The 21,346-nt window shown below is 40.8% G+C and overlaps 1 protein-coding gene across 7 annotated transcripts in view; it reads right to left on the bottom strand.

Annotated features, from left to right (window-relative positions):
- Nucleotides 1-2,435: 2,435 nt before the first annotated feature.
- TENT2 (terminal nucleotidyltransferase 2) overlaps nucleotides 2,436-21,346 on the bottom strand; it is a 237,693-nt gene continuing 218,782 nt past the window's right edge. For all 7 annotated transcript variants that reach the window (XM_033929678.1, XM_033929630.1, XM_033929621.1 and 4 more), the window contains 2 exons: nucleotides 15,006-15,085; nucleotides 2,436-4,660 (listed from right to left, as the gene is read on the bottom strand). In XM_033929678.1, coding sequence (XP_033785569.1) covers nucleotides 4,574-4,660; nucleotides 15,006-15,085 — 167 coding nt within the window. In that variant the 3' untranslated portion in view covers nucleotides 2,436-4,573. The remainder of the gene's footprint in view (nucleotides 4,661-15,005; nucleotides 15,086-21,346) is intronic.

The following is a 21,346-nucleotide window of genomic DNA, read 5'->3' as shown; positions in this document are numbered from 1 at the left end:
TTGTTGATGTCTAAAGAAAAGAAAAGAAAGACTATATTGGCAGCTGCCCAGCTCCCACATACTGTATCATACTGCTGTGGGCTTTAGAATAGATGAAACCTGTCATCTATGGCAATCCCCTTCCTAATAGCGACACCATGTTTTACCTATTCATCTATCAATAAGGTCAATGGAGCAAAAAAGACACCACTACAACAATGTAACAAAAAGTTAAACAAAAGTGTCTCTACTTAGTGTCAGATGGACAGTTGAGCATAGATACAATATTAACAAATGGACCTCAAAATCCAAAAGGATCAGACTCATGAAGTCAAAGACTCCACCAAAGAGGTTTTTTTTTAATCACAGGTCCGCTCCAGAAACTAAACCAGTGACCCCCCAATCCCCCCTCAATAGAAGGGGAGAGAAAGTCTCTTGTCAAAAAAACTTTGCTGTCTGCTGCAAAATCACCCAGGAACAAATTCAAATTTTCACAAGAGAATATGCAAATCCTTGTTTTGCTCTATATGCTGCAAGAGGTTTGCTTCTCCTGACGCAACATATAGAGCAAAACAAGGATTTGCATATTCTCTTGTTGGGAAAATTTGAATTCGTTCCTGGGTGATTTTGCAGCAGAAAGAGAAGTGTCAGCTTGCAAATGGATTACAATCATCAGTTGAACTGATTTTGGACTACTGCACAGTAACATCAAAGTTTAGTGTTTGCTTTTTTGATATCAGTTCCTGATGTTTGTTTGAACACCCAGTGACTTTGCTTCACCTCCTAGCATGTTTTAATTCCTTTAGTGTTAGGTGGCCTCTTTAAGCATTTGAATCTTGCCCAGTTATTTTGGCCAGAGACCTTTTATCCCCTTCTATTGGGGAAGTTTTTCCTCTTTGGTTTAATTTCTGGAGCGGACCTGTGATATAAAAAAACTCTTTGGTGGAGTCTTTGACTCCGTGAGTCTGATCCTTTTGGATTTTGAGGTCCATTTGGTATTATAATACCTACCCATCTGCCATGAGGGGCAAGAACTCAGTTTCAGTGCCTGCTGCTGATGCTGCCTCACACCCACAACATGAATCAGAGTTTGAAGAGTATTGAAGAGCAATAAGCCAGATAGGAAGCTTTGGATATGGGAGTAGGGGGGGGGGGGGTTTGAGTGCAAAGTGGAGGTGAGGAGAACTGGTGTAAATGGATGGATACAGGGCTGGGAAGAGAGGGAGAGCTTGGACTGTTGGGCAAGAGAATATATACAGGTTGTTTATTTTAGTCAATTTACAGACTGCAAAACTGTAAAAAAAAAAAATTCTATGCAGTTTACAATGTAATAATCTTAGAACATAACAAAACAATATCTTTTAAACACTGAAATCACCAAGCGTTGCACAGAAAAAAAATGAATCTCACATAAAACTAAAATAGCATCAAACAACTCTATCGTGGAGAATACTTTTTTTAAACATTAACTTTTCTCAGGTTGGTTCAGCAGTAGAATTTGAAAGTTGCTCCTCTTGTGATCCAAACTGGCCACTATTACACAGCCTTTGTATCCTGTATACAAAAGCATCTTTCTTAAGCTAAGGTACTGATTTTCACAGGTGGCCTAGATTCACTAAACTCACCAGTCTGGATCATTGTTGGGCAATTCGTGTCAGAGTCCTCATGCAAATTATATGATCGGACGCACTCCCCACGGATTGCTGCAGAGCGATCGCGACGTACACGCAGACCATCCTGGTTGGCTGTAGATGCGATCTGTGCATGAGCTTGCTCTCCACACAAGCGAGGTCAAAACAAAGGGGGAAGGGTGGCTACAGTTTACTCGCTGGCCCCACGAGTGGACATTCAAAGCCCTAAGGTGTAGTATATGTGGCAAGAAGCATAGGTACATGAAGAAAAGACAGGCGAACATATTATGCAGCTCCCTAAAGGAATTATTTCAATTTGTGCAGGCAGAACGGAACAGAACATGCTTTGCAGCCAGACTACGGAACAGAACACACCAGATTTTAAACCCACGGGCTCTTGACGGGGTTTTTTTAAATTTTGATACTGGGATTTCAGGGCGGCGGAGAGCAGGAGAGTCGGCAAGGACAGTAAGTGACTGTCCTCAGCAGTCGCTTCATTTTGGATTGGCAAACTTAATCTGTGTTCCTTCTTCTGTTTAGTGAATTGATGGCTTCCTACTTATGCATGCCATTTCCTCTCATTTGCATGGGCGGATCGGATTGGGTGGGAGATTGATTGTCCAGAGGTTAGTGAATCGGGTCGGGGTTGGGGAACGCTCGCAAACTGGTCGGGACACGATTGGTTACTTCAGTACCAAAAAGCATCTACAATACCCTATCAGTTGCCTACTCCTCAACTCAAAATAGTAGCCAATTATATACAAATGAACAAAGTTTCAATAAAAAACAGTACAGCAGATACATAGCTGGCACATGAAATAAAAAGATAGTGAAGGGAATATTTTATTTTTTTATACATAAACTTTATTCCATTTGATACCATACAAAATAAACTCAAGAAGAAACCAAAATATATACTTTCCTGACATCAATAGAAAGCAATCATTTTAAACGGCAACAAATTCATAAGAGGCACAAAGCTGCGCAAATCTAACATAAAAGTCAAACAAAAAGTTTAAAAAAGAAGGTGCATATAGTTTTATCTTTATTTTCCTGGAAAAGTTAAAATTTTTCACAATTCTATTCAATTTACAGTAGTTGGTCATTTATACATATTTACAGTAAATAAAAAATTGGCTTGTTTTAAGTAGCTAGTTTAGCAGCTTTACTCATTTCTCTGTTCATAAATGAAGAACATAAATTAGGTTAATTGATCTAATTATTATGGATATTTAAGAATTTACATACAAACCCCTTCTTTTACTAAAGCCAGCAGTGCAGGCTGGCGTGGTAAATGCTCCGACATCCATAGGAATTGAATGGAAATCAGAACATGTGCCTCACAGAACTCGATTGCGCGGCTTTGTAAAAGGGGGCCAAAGTTTGCTGAAGACTACTTGACCTCTCTCTTGTAGTAGTTTTGTCCTACAGCACTATAGACTAAAATCCTTCTATAAACAACAATTGAGACTCAGAGTGTCATACAAACCATTACTATGATTCCTGTAGTATTATTTGGTGCACCACTGTGTGCTAGAATTGAGGACCCGAGAATCAGAGACTGAGAGATAATGTTAAGTGAAGGGAAGGGATCTGTGTTGTCCTCAGTGAGAATTTTATTATATGGATGGAAATCCCCTGGGATATAGTTTATATTAAGATTTTTAAATGGTTTTTAGGGCTAGATTTACTAAAATGTACTGTTGTATTAACACACACTATTTACCATAGGTCACATTATATGCAATGAGACCTATTCCCTAATGCTGTGCATCAACTGCATTAATGCATGCTAACATGATAATGCACTTTAGTGATTCCAGCCCTTAGACTGTGCTCCATTTTGCAATTTTTTGGTAAGAATAAGAAAACAAAATAAATAAAATAAATATATGCAAGACACAAATCAGCCTATATTAATGGTCTACTCCAGGCTTAACAACCTGAAACCTTTTTTAAAATCAGACCTTTAAGTGTCCCTTTGGTGATTACACCAAATTGTACAGATGTTATGACTGCATTTATACAGTTCAATTTGTTAGTTAAACTGATTTTTACAAACCATTACTGAACTTGCAACACTAAATAAAAATTACAAGGTGTGCTTTCTCAAACTGCCATTATTATCCAATGAAATAAAAATCACATCCCACGTCATTTTTTTTTACTCTGCAGTATTTGTGGGAAAATTGAGATTTTAATGAAAAGTGAGCAGACAGAACGTAACATAAACAGATTAGTCATTTACTGAAAATCTGAAGGACACATTTTTGCCGTGATATTTATCAGAGGAATACTTGAAACCTGCTTTATTAAATTTATTTCTTCATACATTTAGATTGGGAGAAAGGTTTTAGCAAATTAGGCCCTTTTTATATTTCACTTTGTATTCAATAAAAATCTTTAATAAAAGGGATTCCATAATTCCAGTCAAAAATAAGTTCTTGCTCTATATCCAGAACAATTTTATGAACTCTTGAGTTTCACACTGCATCAAAAGGAAGGGAAATTAGAAAAATGGCAGGTAGAATGCGTACATATAGCTTGATCAGTTAATAGTAAAGCACAGGTAAGAATCTCTCTCAATGGTCCATAAGCACATTAAACTTTAAGAAATATAAAATTATCTAAAATACAAATAAATTTAACTAATTTTATATTTCTTAATATCAGCAGCCTTTTTTACATATATTAATTATTCTTCTGAAGACAGACCACAGGAAATCCCTTAAGATGTTTCAATCTAAGCTCAACATTTCTTTCTCTTGTATAGGTGAAAGTTTACAAATACAGATTTCCAACAAAGGTTTTTATTAATTGGCAAACTTTTACAGAAACTTTGAACAAAACCTGGAAAGTAGGGTCAGGAGGAAATTTTAAAGAAAAAGCTTGAGAAATAGATATTGCAATTCTGGCATGGTCCTCTTCTTCCCCCGAAGAATCCAGTAGTTAGAATAAACCTCTCATCTCTTCTGCATACTGGTGGTGTAGTTCTTCTTAAAAGGCAGTATACTGTTCAAGTCTCTGTTATCTTTCAATCTGTGCCATGACTGAAAAAGTAAAAAAATAAAATAAAAAAAATTAAGTTTTAAAATACATTTCTAACTTCTTATTTGTACTCTAACATAAGAAATAATGGAGAAGTAAAAAGGATTCATTTCCATCTGTGGAACCAGTAAGTCTCCAAAAGACAGAATCATCAAAATTTGGCTTACAAGAAGAAAATGGGAAGATTAGGTCCTTACCTTGATAATTTTCTTTCTAGTATAAAGAGACACGAGTCTTGACCATAAGTTATTTCCCTTCACCAGTTAGAATTGCAGAAGGCATCATCTATATTTTTCAACTCCGCATCCTTGTGTCACTGGGCAGTACTATCAGCTTCTCAGTTCATACCAAAGCAATGGATAACCCCTAAGAAGGAGAAATAACAAGGAGGGCATGAGAAACTCCCTGACAAATCAAGTCTCTTCTGCTCTGCAACAATAACATTTAATCAAACCAATAGACATATGGCATAAACAAGGTGGAACTAAACAAGCCACCTATCCAAATGCAACTAGCACTAACATTTATGCAACTCCTATAGTTTCCCCTAAAGGTTTGTCGTTAGAGCTAATGGCTAGTAACAGCAATCATCTTCATATTCTTTTGGTAGCTCACAGACAAGCATCTGGAGACACACATATATGTCTGACACAGAAAGCAGGCTAAGTAACAATCTGACATGGTGGGCCATCAAGACTCATGCCTATTTACACTGGAAAGAAGATTATCAAGGCCAGAACCTAATCTTTCTTTCCAATGCAAAAGAGATGCGAGTATTGACCAGTGGGACATACCAAAGCAGTCCCCTGAGTCTAGGGCAGGGCAAATGAGCCTGCTGCTAGTACCAAGGACCCAAATGCAATATCCATTTGTGCTGCCACGTCCACTCTGTAAAACCTTGTAAAAATATGGATGGTGGATCATATACCTGCCCTATAAATCTTCTCGGGCATAGCTTTCTGAGGTTCTGCCCATGATGAGGTCACGCTTCTGGTGGAAAGCGCTTTTAGAGATTGGAGGATGTTTACCACAGCCAATATATGCAGACTAAATAGTCATGTGAATTCATTGGGAAATGGGACCCTTTGAGTTTGAATTTCTTTGACAGTTATTAACACAAATGGACTGAAAGATGAACATCATTTATCACTCGAGATAATAGAGAAGTACACTCCTCCCCTCCAGTAATGCCAATACTTTGTCCTTTTTTCTCTCACCCCTATAACATGGCATGCAGGAAGACTGACTTCTTGACTTACATGGAATGCCAAAACCACCTTTGGCAGAAAAGAAGGCACACTGTGCAGATAAATGCCAGCCTCCGTAAATATGAGGAAAGGCTCTCTCTGCACGACAGAGCATGAAGCTTCAAAACCTTTCTCACTGAAGTGATAAAGACACCAGAAAAAACAGCTTGACAGTAAGCTTCACCATTGACTCGTTCTGTAGAGGTTCTTACGGGGCTTTACAGAGGGCCCATTAATCAATATTAAGATTCCACATAGGAAATGATTAACTTATGGGAGGATACAACTGCAATGCTCCCTCCATAAATCTAGTTATATTAGGATGGAAAGCTAAGGATACTTTCTCCAATTGAGCTTGAAAGCACAAGAGGCTCTCCATCTGCACCTTGAGAGAATCAACTGCAAGGCCCTTTCAGTATTGTCCTGAATAAATGACGGGACTATGGATATTGGTTCCACCTTCAGATCAACACACCAGCATTGAAAAGTCTTCCAAAACATAGCATAAACTGTGACCAATCGCTGGCTTCTTAGATCATAGAAGGGTAGCTATGACCACTTCTGAAATGAATATCCTTTCTGTGCTAGGGCTGCGTGCTCAAGAGCCCTGCCTTAAGCTCTAAGTATTCCAGATTCTCCAGGGCAAATGGTCCCTGAGAACGAAGTGTTGGAAGCAGCAGCAGACTGAGACATCTCTCCTGTTGTAGCTGAACTAGAACCGAGTACCATAGATGACACAGCCCAACCTGAGTCACGAGAAATACCAACCCATGATGGGTCACTATGTTTGGAATGACCCAGCCTATCATTGGCCATGGGGGAAACACATATAACAGCTCCTTTGTTGGCCCAGGTTGGATTAAGGCGTGCACACTGGCGCTTCCCAGATCAAATCTCAGAATGAAGTCCTGAGATGATTTCTTATTGTATGCTGATACCATCAAGTTGATTGCTGGCCTCCCTCAGTGCTTTACCATGCTGTTTAGAATCTTCTAGGAGAAATCCCACTCTCCCAGATCCAGGTTCTGGGGCTGATATAGTTGGCTTGCACATTGTTCACTCCTACTATTTGCGCTGCTGATATTGCTTTTAGGTGGTTTTCTGCCCAGCGAAACAACAATCAGGCCACCAGTTTCAATGGAGCACTCATGATGTATGCCAGCACTGTGGTATTGTCTGACAAAACCCTGACCACTTTGCATTCCAGGGTCCTTTTAAAGGACTGCAGTTCTAGCCAAATATTTCACAGTTCCCATCTGTTGAGGGACCAGTTTATTTGAGAGGGTAACCAACAGCCTTGAACCAGGCAACCCTGGCAATGACCTCCACAGTCATAAAGACAGGCATCTGTCATCAGTGTTACCCAAGAGGAAATGTGGAGAGGTAGGCCCTTGGACAGCGCCTCCGTCCAGAGCCACCAGCACCAACTTTACCATGTTTCTACTTTCCATATCAGCTGCATCTGGAGTGGATCCTTCAGTGGAGAACTGCAGGATATTAGTGCATTCTGAAAACAGCATAAATGAGCTTTCACCCAAGATACCAGCTCTATGATTGCTACAATCTACCCCAGATAGTACAGGTAGTGCCAAGCCAAAGGAGCTTACATTGCCAGGATCTTCAAAATCCAGTATTTTAGCTTAAATCTGTGCAATTTTGGCAGGAAAACACACCCCTTTGCCATGTTGGCGAATTTCCAAGTACTCTGGGGATTGTACCGAGTCCGGTGACTCTCTGTGAAGTTGATAATCCATCCCAGGTTCTGCAAGACTCTGATTAGCCAATGGTCCAAGTATGGATGAATCCCTGCTTTGGGAGGTGCTGTTGCCAAACTGAAATGGAGCACCAAAAACTGGAAATGTAAACTGCAGTGAGGCTTAGGAATTCCTCCGGTGTTACCAAGGCTATGATTGAACATCAGGTCTCTATTCGGCACCTGAGCACCTTCAGTGCTGCATTTACAGACTTCAGAACCAGGACAGGTTTGCAGTCGTCTGAGTCTTTCTTGGACACAAAGGGCCTGATTCTGTGGATGTCCAATCTCAGCAGCCGCCTAAGCGGCTTTTGAGAATCACACACAAGCGTCCTAGCTGAGCTGTTCGCAGCAAGGGAATCTCCCTGCCATGATCAGCTGAGATGCACCACCGCAAGTTGGCTGGCAGGAGGGATGTCCACTCCCGCTGCCACCCCGAAGCCCCCCCCCACTGTCCGTGGCAGAAGAGATGCCCACTCCCTCCTGCCGGCACCCCCCGCCAACATTCCTGGCAGGAGGGATGCCCACTCCCACCTATATTAAGGTAGAAGTCTTAGCATCTTGCCCTAGGGATGCCAACATGTAGGTTCCAGAATTTTTAGTCCTTTTGAGACAATATTTAACAACCATAGAGTGATTGGAAGCTGTTGCTTCTCAAATCTAAGAGACTTGTGGACTAGAGTCAACCTTCCATGGAACTGGCAGCACAGAGAGAAAGATCTTCCAATTTTTCAATTACACCTGCTGCAGGATGCCATGGACAGGCACCATCACAACCTCCTTAGGAAGATCCTTATAATCAAGGATATCCAAAATCTCAGCCCTGGGCTTGTTCTCAACCCTAAATCAAATGTTATGACCTTATCCATGTCCCTAAAAAAAACAACAAAACCTGATAAAGGAGAATTCCTTGTTTGAGACTCTTTCCTTTCCTGAGGTGGGAGAGAGGTGTGATAGTAGACCAAGGTTGCCCTCCTTTTGTTTAATTTTAGACACCAAGAAATGGTCTCAATCAGACTCAACAAAATGTCCTCCTGAGGAGGCTAGGTCTGTATCTGACTCAGACAACTAAACTGATATCTGGACTCTGGGCCAGAATGTTGAGGGACAGGTCCCAATGGGCTGAAGAGGAGCACTGCCTCTTCCAAAGGAAATGCTAGCTCCTGTTGAGGTACCAGTGTTGGTGCATAGGTGACCTTACTATCCCGTTGCGGAACCTGGGTTCTCTCCAACTATTCCGCAAGCAACTGAAAACTTGGCTCTTCTCTAACATGTAATTCTATTTTCCCCCTTACTCTTCCATTCTATATATAAGCTCATGTAAATCTTTTCCTTTCTCTTCTTATATTTTAAGTTCTTGTAAACCATGCCGAGCTCCACTTCCATGGAGAGGATGCGGTATATAAACTTAAGGTTTAGTTTAGTTTAGTGACAGATCTCAAGGATCAGTTTGGGGAAGAGCCATGGTCAGCATTGAGGCCTGGCCAAGCATTAAGGCTAAGCCAAGATCCATTACAACTCCTCCTGCAGCACAGCCTGGCGCCATTCCTCGAGAGCAGATATTGGTAAAAGTGAGGGTATCAGATCAGTGACAGTCAGGAACCAACATCAATAAGACTTGTATATTGGCACAGACTTCACAAAGGATGAACGTTACTCTTAAGGCCAATGACCCAGAGCTCTTAGCACCATGCTTCAAGGATCTATGTCTGTGCTTCACCTTTGTTTGATGTATGATATCAAAATCCCTTTATGCCAATGAGGACAATGTGGAATTCTGAAGAGTTATCGATGTCGGGTCTGAAGAAGGCCAGTCCAACAGAGCCCTGCTGAGGCAGGGGCAGACCTCCACGATGCGGGTGTGCCTCTAATGTCTAATGCAGCTCACCAACCATAGGGACCAATGGACTGGACTTAGAAGTGCCAAAATGCTTCCCACATTGTGCTTCTCTTTTCTGTCTCTCTTCTGCATTTTAGAACAGAGGTGACAGCAGTTGTGTGGTCAGATCCTAGGCACAGGAAATTTCAATTGTGTCAATCACAGAATAGTTTTATTGCACCTAGCACAATTCTTAAATCCACCAGCAGTTTTAAGACGCATTGAGACAAAAAGAGCCCAAGTGAAATCAAACATTTCAAGTTTTAAGGAAAGAATGAGGAGAGTCTCGACCAGGCACTAAGACCCTCGAGGGCCACGGGTGCCATACAAAAATAAAGAAAATATAACATACCAAAAAAAACCTAAGAACTAACAAGAGGATTACAGAAAATAAGAAAAAAATCCTGCATACCACTAGGGAAGGCACTATGAAGGAAGCAAAACACATGCTGAGGAAAGCCAGTGAAGAAGATTGCTCTGCTCTGTGGAAAAACAAGTCATGCAAAGGAGATTTAGACTTCATGCATGTATGGTGCATTACCACAACAGGTTTCAAGACTCTTCTTATTACATAACATAAGAATAGCCTTACTAGTCCGACCAATGGTCCATTAAGCCCAGTAGCCCATTTTCACAGTGTCCAATCCAGGTCACTAGTACCTGGGCAAAACCCAAGGAGTAGCAATATTCCATGCTACCGATACAGGGCAAGCAGTGGCTTCCCTCATATCTTTCTCAATAACAGACTAAGGACTTTTCCTCCAGGAACTTGTCCAAACCTTTCTTAAAACCAGCTATACTATCCACTTTTATCACATCCTCTGAGTGGAAAAAAAATTTCCTCCTATTGGTTTAAAAAGTATTTCCCTGTAACTTCATCGAGTGTCTCCTAGTCTGTAATTTTTGATGCAGTGAAAAATCGATCCACTTGTACCTATTCTATTCCACTCAGGATTTTGTAGATGTCAATCATATCTCCCCTCAGCCGTCTCTTTTCTAAGCTGAAGAGCCCTAACCGTTTTAGTCTTTCCTCATACGAGAGAAGTTCCATCCCCTTTACCATCTTGGTCGCTCTTCTTTGAACCTTTTCTAGCCCCACTATATCTTTCTTGAGATAAGGAGACCAGAATTGAATGCAATACTACAAATGAGGTCGCACCATGGAGCGATACAGGGGCATTATAACATTTTTAGTTTTGTTAACCATCCGTTTTTTAAATAATTCTTAGCATCCTGTTTGCTTTTTAGGCTGCCTCTGCACATCGGGCAGAAGGTTTCATTGTATTGTCTACAATGACACCCAGATCTTTTTCTTTGACGCTAATCTCCAAGGTGGACCCTAGCATCTGGTAACTGTGATCCAAGTTATTCTTCCCAATGTGCATCACTTTGCATTTGTCCACATTAAATTTCATCTGCCATTTGGATGCCCAGTCTTCCAATTTCCTAAGGTCTGCCTACAATTTTTCACAATCTGCATGCGTTTTAACAACTTTGAACAATTTAGTGTCATCTGCAAATTTAATCACCTCACTTGTTGTTCCAATTTTCAGATCATTCATAAGTAAGTTAAATAGCACCAGTCCCAGTACAGACCCCTGCGGCACTGTTTACTCTCCTGCATTGAGAAAAATGATCTTTTAACCCTACCTTCTGTTTTCTCTCCGATAACCAATTTCTAATCCACAACTGAACTTTGCCACCTATCCCATGACACTAATTTTCTTAGGAGCCTCTCGTGAGAAACTTTATCAAAAGCTTTCTGAAAATCTAGATACATTATATCAACCGGCTCACCTTTATCAACATGTTTATTCACACCTTCAAAGAAGTCAAGCAAATTGGTGAGGCAAGATCTCCCTCAGCTGAACCTACGCGACTCCATCTCATTAAATCATGTTTTTGTCTACGTGTTCCACAATTTTATTTTTTATAATCGTTTCTACCATTTTGCCCGGCACTGATGTGAGGATTACCGGTCTGTAATTTCCCGGATCTCCCCTGGAACCCTTTTTAAAAATCGACGTAATATTGGCCACCCTCTAATCTTCAGGTACTACAGACAATTTTAGCGACAGGTTTACAGAAAACTAACAGCAGGTCAGCAATTTCGTGTTCGAGTTCTTTTAGTACCCTGGGATGTATACCATCCGGTCCTTGAAATTTATCACTTTTTAACTTGTCAATTTGGGTTAGTAAATTTCCAGATTCACCGCCTATTACTAGGTGGCTTACAAATAGCAACATTCATAAAATAACTAGAAAGATACAAAAAACAAAATTTATACAGTCAGTACAGTCAAATCCTTCAGTAAGAACAATTTTTCCAGTGTCCTGGTATATAGCAATCAGAACTAGAGTAAACAAGAATCATAATTCTTTACAATGCTTCCACAAAAAGTGTAGTCGTAAGCATTTTCTTAAACTTCTGGATATCAATGAACTCTTTGTGGTCTTGAATAATGGGCAGCATCCATGCCAGGATTCTGTTGGATAACATCATGCTTATGTGAGAACTCACTGCCCTGCATGTCCACGAAGAATGCTGTCATTCCCTTTCTACTAAAAGCCCCTTTCATCAGAAGCTTGGCCAATTACAAAAAGGCAAAATGAAGCAGCCATGAACATATCAACAAACCCTCCCCCATATACTATACCTCACTTAGAAGCATGATGGCAGATAAAGGCCATATGTCCTATCCAGTCTGTCCATCCACAGCATTCACTATCTCCTCCTCTCCCTAAGAGATACCACATGCCTGCCTCACGTTTTCTTGAATTCCTCTACCATCTCTACCAGGAGACTATTGCATGTATCTACCACACGTTCTGGAAAAAAAAAAGTATTTCCTTAGATTATTCCTGAGCCTGTCACCTCTCAACTTCAACCCATGCCCTCTCATTTTGGAGTTTCCATTCAATTGAAAGAGACTAGCCTCATGCATATTTATGCAATGTAGGTATTTAAACGTCTATCATATCTCCCCTCTCTCACCTTTCCTCAAAAGTATACATATTGAGATCTTTGAGTCTTTTCACATATACTTTATGATGTAGACCAGTGTTCTTCAACAACTGGTCCGTGGACTGGTGCTGGTCCGCAGAAATTTCCTGTCGGTCTGCAGGGCCAGCACATGCATCGGACCCCAGACAGTGCTCTTCAGCTGCTGGTCCATGGTGCGATTGATATGGTGTTGTCTTTGGGTCAGCTCCCTCTTCCTCAGTGCTGCAGTGTACAAAGTCATGGGCGGAGGCTCCTACGTGCGTTCTGCACCTGAACTGGAAGTCTTCTCTCTGACTTCGCAACGTCAGAGGGAAGGTTTCCAGATGAGGTGCGAGACGCACGAGGAGCTGCTGCTCATGGCTTTGTGCACTGCAACACTGAGGAAGAGGGAGCCGGCCCGAAGATAACACCGGGGAGCAAACCAGAAGGCAAGGCACAGCATGGAGGGAGACAACAGGAGGGGGAATTATTTCATTTTTTAATTTAGTGATTGATTTACATCTGCTGTCTGCTCAGGAAGAAATGCATTTGTTTCTTTTCCTCTGGGGTTGTACTGCATGCATAGTCTTGCATCTTAGGGTTTGTTAGTATATATTAGTACATAAGAACATAAGAATTGCCGCTGCTGGGTCAGACCAGTGGTTCATCGTGCCCAGCAGTTCGCTCCCGTGGCAGCTTCTAGGTCAAAAACCAGTTCCCTAACAGACCAGCCCTACCTGCGTACATTCCGGTTCAGCAGGAACTTGTCTAACTTTGTCTTGAATCCCTGGAGTTTGTTTTCCTCTATAACAGCCTCCGGAAGAGCATTCCAGTTTTCCACCACTCTCTGGGTGAAGAAGAACTTCCTTATATTTGTACAGAATCTATCCCCTTTTAACTTTAGAGAGTGCCCTCTTGTTCTCCCTACCTTGGAGAGGGTGAACAATCTGTCTTTATCTGCTAAGTCTATTCCCTTCAGTATTTTGAATGTTTCGATCATGTCCCCTCTCAGTCTCCTCTTTTCAAGGGAGAAGAGGCCCAGTTTCTCCAATCTCTCACTGTACGGCAACTCCTCCAGCCCCTTAACCATTTTAGTCGATCTTCTCTGGACCCTTTCGAGTAGTACCGTGTCCTTCTTCATGTATGTGACCAGTGGTGGATGCAGTACTCCAGGTGAAGGCGCATCTTGGCCCGGTACAACGGCATGATAATCTTCTCCATCCCTGCACTATACTGTCCAAAGTTGAAAACACATGCACACTGAAAAATTGCAGGCAGACGTTAGGAAACTGGAAGACTGGGCATCCAAATGGCAGATGAAACAATGCGGAGAAATGCAAAGTGATGCACGTTAGGAAGAATAATACAAATCATAGTTAACAGATACTAAGGTCCACCTTAGGGGTCAGCACCCAAGATAAAGATCTAGGTGTCATCGTAGACAATACACTGAAAACTTCCACCCAATGAGTAGCGGTGGCCAATAAAGCAAACAAGATGCTAGGAATTATTAGAAAAGGCATGGTAAATAAAACTAAGTTTATTATAATGCCTCTGTATCACTCTATGGTGCTACCTCACCTTATGTATTGTGTTCAATCCTGGTCGCCATACCTCAAAAAAGATATAGCAGAATTAGAAAAGGTTCAAAGAAGAGCAATCAAAATGATAAAGGGGATAGAATTCCTCTCATATGAGGAAAGACTAAAGAGGTTAGGGCTCTTCAGCTTAGAAAAGAGACAGCTGATTGAAGTCTACAAAATCCTGAGTGGTGTAGAATGGGTACAAGTGAATCAATTTTTTACTCCATCAAAAATGACAAAGACTAGGGGGCACTTGAAGTTACAAGGAAATACTTTTAAAACCAATAGGAGCAAATATTTTTTCACTCAGAGTATAGTTAAGCTCTGGAACGCTTGTAAGAGGATGTGTTAACAGCAGTTAAACATAGATGGGTTTAACAAAGGGTTGGACAAGTTCCTGGAGGGTAAGTCCACAGTCTGCTATTGAGACAGACATGGTGGAAACCACAGCTTGCCCTAGGATCAGTAGTATGGAATGTTGTTACTATTTGGATTTTTGTCAAGTACTCGTGACCTAGATTGGCCAGAATTACTGGGCTAAATGGATCATTGGTCTGACCCAGTTCAGCTATTCTTGCCCAGGTACATTAGATAGATTGTGAGCCCACTGGGACAGATTGGGAAAATGCTTGAAATACCTGTATATAATAAATCTTTTGAGTGTGGCTGTATAACTACAAAAAAGGTGGTATACAAATCCCAATCTCTTTTCCTAAGCTCTTATCTATAACTACTACACCTAACTCATCTTGAGCTATAAATAAAAGTGCATGAGTAAAATACAATTAATAAAATAGATCTATCTGCATATAGATATATAGCACATATGTATAAATGTACACATTTTTAATTAAAGTCAATTTAGATTTTAAGCAGCTGGAATAAAATTATTTCTCTCTCACCTTTTGAAAGTCCTCCTGTATTTTATCAAACTTGTATTTTTCATGCACAGCTCTGGCAGTGTTTGTTCTATCAAAAGGTTCTGCAAAGTCAAACATATGAGGTTAAATCACACTGGAAAAAATTTGGTAACATATCTACTTTTTACTCACAGACTCAGTTTTTGCAAACTGAAGTGTAGTTTGCAATGCCCATTATTATCCATGCTTTAGACAGATTGCTGCATTTTTTTGAAAATAAAAACCAGTTCAAATAATCAGTAAACCCTGGTAATAGCTGAAAGTTATTAGATTGGAGTGAGGTGGTAGTTACTGTTTACCAAATATGTTGAAGTACAGTATCTTAGGAGAAAAATATAGACCATGGGCCCAATATTCAAAGAATTTATAATACTGAAAGTTGTGCTCATAAATTGGCCTTCTGAAAACATATCATGTTTGCAGGTATAACTTCATTTTCAAAATTTCACTAAATTCAAGTTTAGAAGCATAGCTTTAGGGTGGGGAGGAAAAAGGGGTTCATCATAAATTTTCAGTACTATGGCAAGCCTAAATTTATATCTATTAAGATGTCACGAAAATAAGCCTCAAAACCACATCCAACCTGAATCAACAAAATTTTTCAGAACTGATGGGTTAATAAAATTTCAGCTGATGGGTTAATAATGTTTTCAGCTGATTTTCTCAATACTGTTACTTATAAATGCAAAAAACTTGCTGTTTGAACCTAATCTATAAACTAGTTGATATATTGTTTGTGTACACTCTTCATTTTCATAATACCACATAGGATTTGCCCTCAAACACTATACTTATACAGTACTGAGAAGTATGCATATCATAACGTGCTGGAAAATCAGATCATAGGACCTCTTATGATCTATATATCATTCCAAGTCCACATCCTGTGTATTTATTTCCATAATCATTTATGCTCACTCCTCCTTCCAATCCCTCAATGTATTTGTAGAATAATTGTGTCTACACTCTAAACCCTTTCTCAAAACATTCTATTACAAAAAAACACTTTACCATCATCATTATAACTGGACAAATCTGCAAAAGAAGGCAACACTTATATCTTTGGCGGAACCTGCCATTGTTAGCGCTGATCTATCTACAGTCTCCCGACGCCCTCTTATCCGGGCGTTTCAATTCACACTAGATCTTCGAGGGATTTTAAAGTGTGCAAAATACTCCAGCAGAAAGCAGGAAAGCAGCAGACAGCATACCCTCTGGACAAGCAGAGAGGCAGGGCATTTTCAAAATCCCCCAAATAAGATCCGTGAGAATGAGAGGTACATCGATGAAATGGTTCATGAGGCGTCAAAGATTTCCAGCAGTGGGGAAGAAGAGGCTGCAAGATTGATACTGTGACTCCACCCAACATTGAACTGAAGAACCTGTATACTACCCTGGAAGTGGAGGAGATGAGAGCATCCCAGGGAGAGGAAGGACCAAAGCTTGAAATCTCTAAAATTGTGGGATCCATGACCACTAGGAGGGGTAAGGTAGTGGTGGTTGATGATTCCCTTCTGAAGGGTACAGAAGCGTCCATCTGAAGACCAGATATGATGTCCCAGGAAGTATGCTGTCTACCTGGTGCTAAAATCCAAGATGTTACATAGGGCTTGCCAAGACTCATCAAGCCTGATGACTATTATCTGATGCTGCTCATCCACATTGGCACTGATACTGCTAGGTACCCCTGCGAACGTATCAAAAGTGACTGTGGCTTTGGGAAAAAAGGTGAAGCAGTCAGGTGCACAGGTGGTATTCTCGTCTATCATCCCTGTTGAGGGTAAGGGCCAGGTCAGAGAAACATGCATCCTGGAGATAAATGCGTGGCTACATGGATGGTGTCGAGAGTGTTTTGGATTCCTGGACCATGGAATGATTTTCCCAGGGTTGTTGAGCAGGGATGGTATACATCTGTCAAAGAAGGGAAGAAGTGTATTTGGCAGCAGGCTGGATAATCTACTGAAGAGGGATTTAAATTAGAAGTGATGAGGCAGGGTGATCAAAGCCCCTGGGTGAATATAAGCCCTCAGGTAAGTAAATCACTGAATACCTCTACACAGAGGCTGAATTGAGGCAGCAATGCAAAAGCGGAAGTGTGGTGGTGATGGGGGATTTCAACTACCCTGGGATAGACTGGAGCATTGGACACTCCAACTGCGCGAGGGAAACAAAATTCCTGGAGGCTGTGAGGGACTGTTTCATGGAACAGATGGTCACGGAACCGACGTGAGGAGATGCCACTATCGACCTAATCCTCAACGGACTAGGGGGACCCGCAAAGGAGGTGGTAGTAATAGCACCACTGGGAAACAGTAATCACAACATGATTCAGTGCAAATTAGAAGTAGGAACATCAAAGGTAAAGAGAACCATGACGACAGCTCTCAATTTCAGAAAAGGGAACTACGACGCTATGAGGAAAATGGTGGGAAAGAAACTCAGAAGTGGCTCAGGGAAGCTGGAGACCGTTGAGAAGGCCTGGTCTATACTCAAGGACACGGTGCACAAGGCACAAAACCTGTACATACCCAGGTTTAGGAAAGGGTGCAAAATGAATCAAACAAAAAACCGGTGTGGATAACAGATGCAGTGAAAAAGGCGATAGGGGACAAGAAAATATCGTTCAGAAAATGGAAGAAGGACCAGACTGAAGACAACCAGAAGGAACACAAAAAACACCAAAGGGAATATCACCGAGTGGTTAGGGAAGCAAAAAGAGAATATGAAGAGAGGCTGGCGAGGGAAGCGAGAAACTTCAAACTGTTCTTCAGGTACGTAAAGGGAAAGCAACCGGCAAGGGAGGAAGTGGGACCGTTGGATGATGGAGACAGAAAGGGAGTGGTAAAGGAGGAAAAAGAGGTAGCCGACAGGTTAAACAAGTTCTTCTCGTCGGTTTTCACGAGCGAGGACACATCCAATGTTCTGGAGCTCGAGGAGATCATAAGTGGGGATCAAGATGAAAAACTGGAGCAAATAGAGGTAAGCCAAGAGGATGTCCTCCGACAGATAGACAGATTGAAGAGCGACAAATCACCAGGCCCGGACAGAATCCACCCAAGGGTACTAAAAGAACTGAGAAACGAAATAGCGGAAACATTCCAGCAAATATATAACCTATCCTTAAAAACTGGCGAGATCCCGGAGGACTGGAAAATAGCAAATGTCACGCCTATCTTCAAAAAGGAATCGAGGGGTGACCCAGGAAACTACAGACTTTTTAGATACTTTTGCCTGTCTTCCTCCTTTAGTGATAGGAAGAAGTGCAAAAGTGGCACTGTGAGACTCAAAAGTGAAGGGGAGAAATATGTAGAAGCTGATAAAGAAAAGGTCGAATTGCTTAACAAATATTTCTGTTCTGTATTCATGGCTAAAGATCCGGGAGCAGGACTGCAGAACACAAATGTGAATAGGGATGGTGGAGTGGAAGACCCTGATCGATGTTCAGAGGGTTATGTTCGTGAGGAGCTAGCTAAATAAAAGGTAGACACAGCGATGGGGCCAGATGGTGTACATCTGAGGGTGCTGAAGGAACTTAGGGAAGTTCTGGTGGCTCCACTGACTGAACTTTAACAAGTCTGTAGAGTTGGGAGTGGTACCGGAGGACGACGGATGTGGTCCCTCTACACAAAACAATTATTACTCCCACTGGCTGCTTCTAATTTAGTTTAATTTAGTCTGAAATTCTTCTACTTAATGTGCATTGTACAAAAAGTATGTTTGATGCATACTCTTTTGTATGGAAGGAGGATGGATGAAAATATTTAGGTATCAATTGTAACTATGATCAATTGTAATTTCTTGTTAATTTTGTTCCAATATCTTCATTACTTGTAAATATAGTTTACTGTAATTTCTTATTAAGTTTTGTTTAATTGATGTGAACCGCCTAGAACTCCCTGGGTATGGCGGTATACAAAAATAAAGTTATTATTATTATTATCTGGATTAAAAACACATTAGATGACACTGTGAAAGAGAATGAAAAACTCTTATTAAAAAAGGTAACAGAAATGTGTGAACATTGGAATCCTTTACATTTGTCTTGGTGGGGGAGAGTTCAAACTGTTAAAATGATGGTATTGCCTGTGGTTTGTTATCAAATGAGTATGATACCAGTGTTTTTTCAGGATTTTTTTAAAATAAAAATTAAATTCTATTCTTACCAAATTTATTTGGCAGGGTAAAACTCCAAAAATTGCTCTAGTATCTTTACAAAAACCAATTAAGGAGGGTGGGGTAAATTTTCCAAACTTTTATAGGTACCATCAAGCCTATATTTTACGTCAAGGTATGTATTGGGTCCTCCTGGAGCTCATTGAATACACTTCAAATTGGCTATATTTGGAATGGCGACTTATGTTTCCTTTACATCTCTGTCATGCTCTTAGTATCAAGATGCCCAGATTATATAAAGAAAATAGAATCTTAATGGAAACATGGAAAACTTTACAATTTGTTAACTTAACAACTATTCCTATTAGTAAATCAACAAATCAAACCATTTGGCTAAACCCCAAGATTCAAATTGGCGGATTTAAGATCATCTGGAAGCATTGGATGATTGCAGGAATACGGACTTTAAATGATATTATTTCAAAGGGTAAACTACTTGATTTTACACAGTTGCAACATAAATTTGGTTTAAATAAATCACAAACTTTTAGGTGATTGCAATTGAAGCAGGCCATTCAGGTGGGGTTCCCTGAATGGAGAAGTTTTAGTACCCAATACAGTTTGGAACTTTTATGCTTTCAGGCGAACTTTCTGGGACACCAGGCCGCACAGTGGTATAAAATTATTAATAAATCTGTTTAAAAAAGCCTAAAAATGGTCTTAGGGATATTTGGAGCATTGAGATTAAGCATCAGATTTCAGCATCTCAATGGCCACAAATTTGGTCTTGGAGGATGAGATGTACAATGGCTGCATCTATGAGACAAACATGGTTTTTTCTTTTGTATAGAGTATTTTGGACCCCGGTTAGATTACAGAAGTTAAATAGTTCAAAGTCTAATAGATGCTGGCATTGTAACATTGAAGTAGGGACTTTAGATCATCTTTTGTTTCATTGTCCCTATATTTTAGCCTTTTGGAATTCAATCTGGAATCAAGTAAATTGTTTATTGGAAAATCATGTGGCATTATCTTATGATACAACTAGTGTTTAAGCCCGTTAGATTAACGGGTGCTAGAATAGATGTGCAATTTTAAAATGTATATCTGTCTATCTGTCTTTTTTTTGCTGTATTTCTCCTTGGCCTCTGTCTTTTTTTGCCGTCTGTCTCCTTACCCATTGTCTTTCTGTCTGTCTCCTTGGCCGCTGTATGTTTGTATGTGGGGTTTTTTTTGTTTGGCTATCTGTATTTTTTTGCTGTCTGTCTCCTTGCTCACTGTCTGTCAGTCTATGTCCTTGGTTGCTGTCTGTATGTCTTTGTTTATTTTGGTCTGTTTCTTTGGCCGTTGTCTGGCTCTCTTTTTTTGCTGTCTGTCTCATTGGCCAATGTATGTGTGTCTGTCTTCTTTTGCTGTATTTCTCCTTGGCCACTGTATTTTTGAGGCCGTTGTGTGTCTGTCTGTCTTCTTGACCGCTGTATTTTTTTGTTGTCTGTCTCCTTGGCTGCTGTATGTATTTTTGTCTTTTGTTTTCTATGTGTCTCTCTCTCCTTGTTCTGTATCTGTAGCCCCCTGTCCTTCTGTGAGTATATTTCACTGCCACCTACCTCTGTTTAAGTGTGTGTGACATATTTCTGTCAGTCTGTCAATGTCTCCTTTTTTTTTTTCTTGCACTGTTTCTCCCTGGCCCCCTGTCCTTATGTGTGTGTGTGAAGATCCCATGGGGATGTCATATGTGTGGAGAAATCAGGGGGGCTCCCACTTACCTTTTTTTTCTTTATAATGCAACTTGGCTGTGGGGAAGTGGGATATCAGAGAGGAGACAGACTGGCTGGGGGCAGGTGAGATGCGAAGAGAAAGAGTGAGGCAGACTGTCTGCAGGCCTATATCTGCTATAATAAAACGGCAAAATTGTTATGACAACCATCGAACAGAGGTGTGTCACAAAACTTGCCGGCGCTTTGATGGCAGGTATAAAGAAGAAGCGTACATGTGCTGCATACCTCTTTACACCCGTCTTACAGCGATTCAGTTTGGATTCATTGGAGTACTGTGTGGGGCCATAACGGGTGCTGTGCTGTGATCGTGTTTCATCCGCTCCTTCTCCTGACCTCACTGCTACTTCCGTACAAAGTGGGGGAGACCTTTTGCGACCTTTTCCCTTCCTTCCCTCCCCCTTCATGCCTGCGCAGATCGGGCAGCCTTTCCTT

This window comes from Geotrypetes seraphini, chromosome 1, assembly GCF_902459505.1.
Source record: "Geotrypetes seraphini chromosome 1, aGeoSer1.1, whole genome shotgun sequence".
NCBI lineage: Eukaryota > Metazoa > Chordata > Amphibia > Gymnophiona > Dermophiidae > Geotrypetes > Geotrypetes seraphini.
This window is presented reverse-complemented; position numbering and strand designations above follow the sequence as displayed.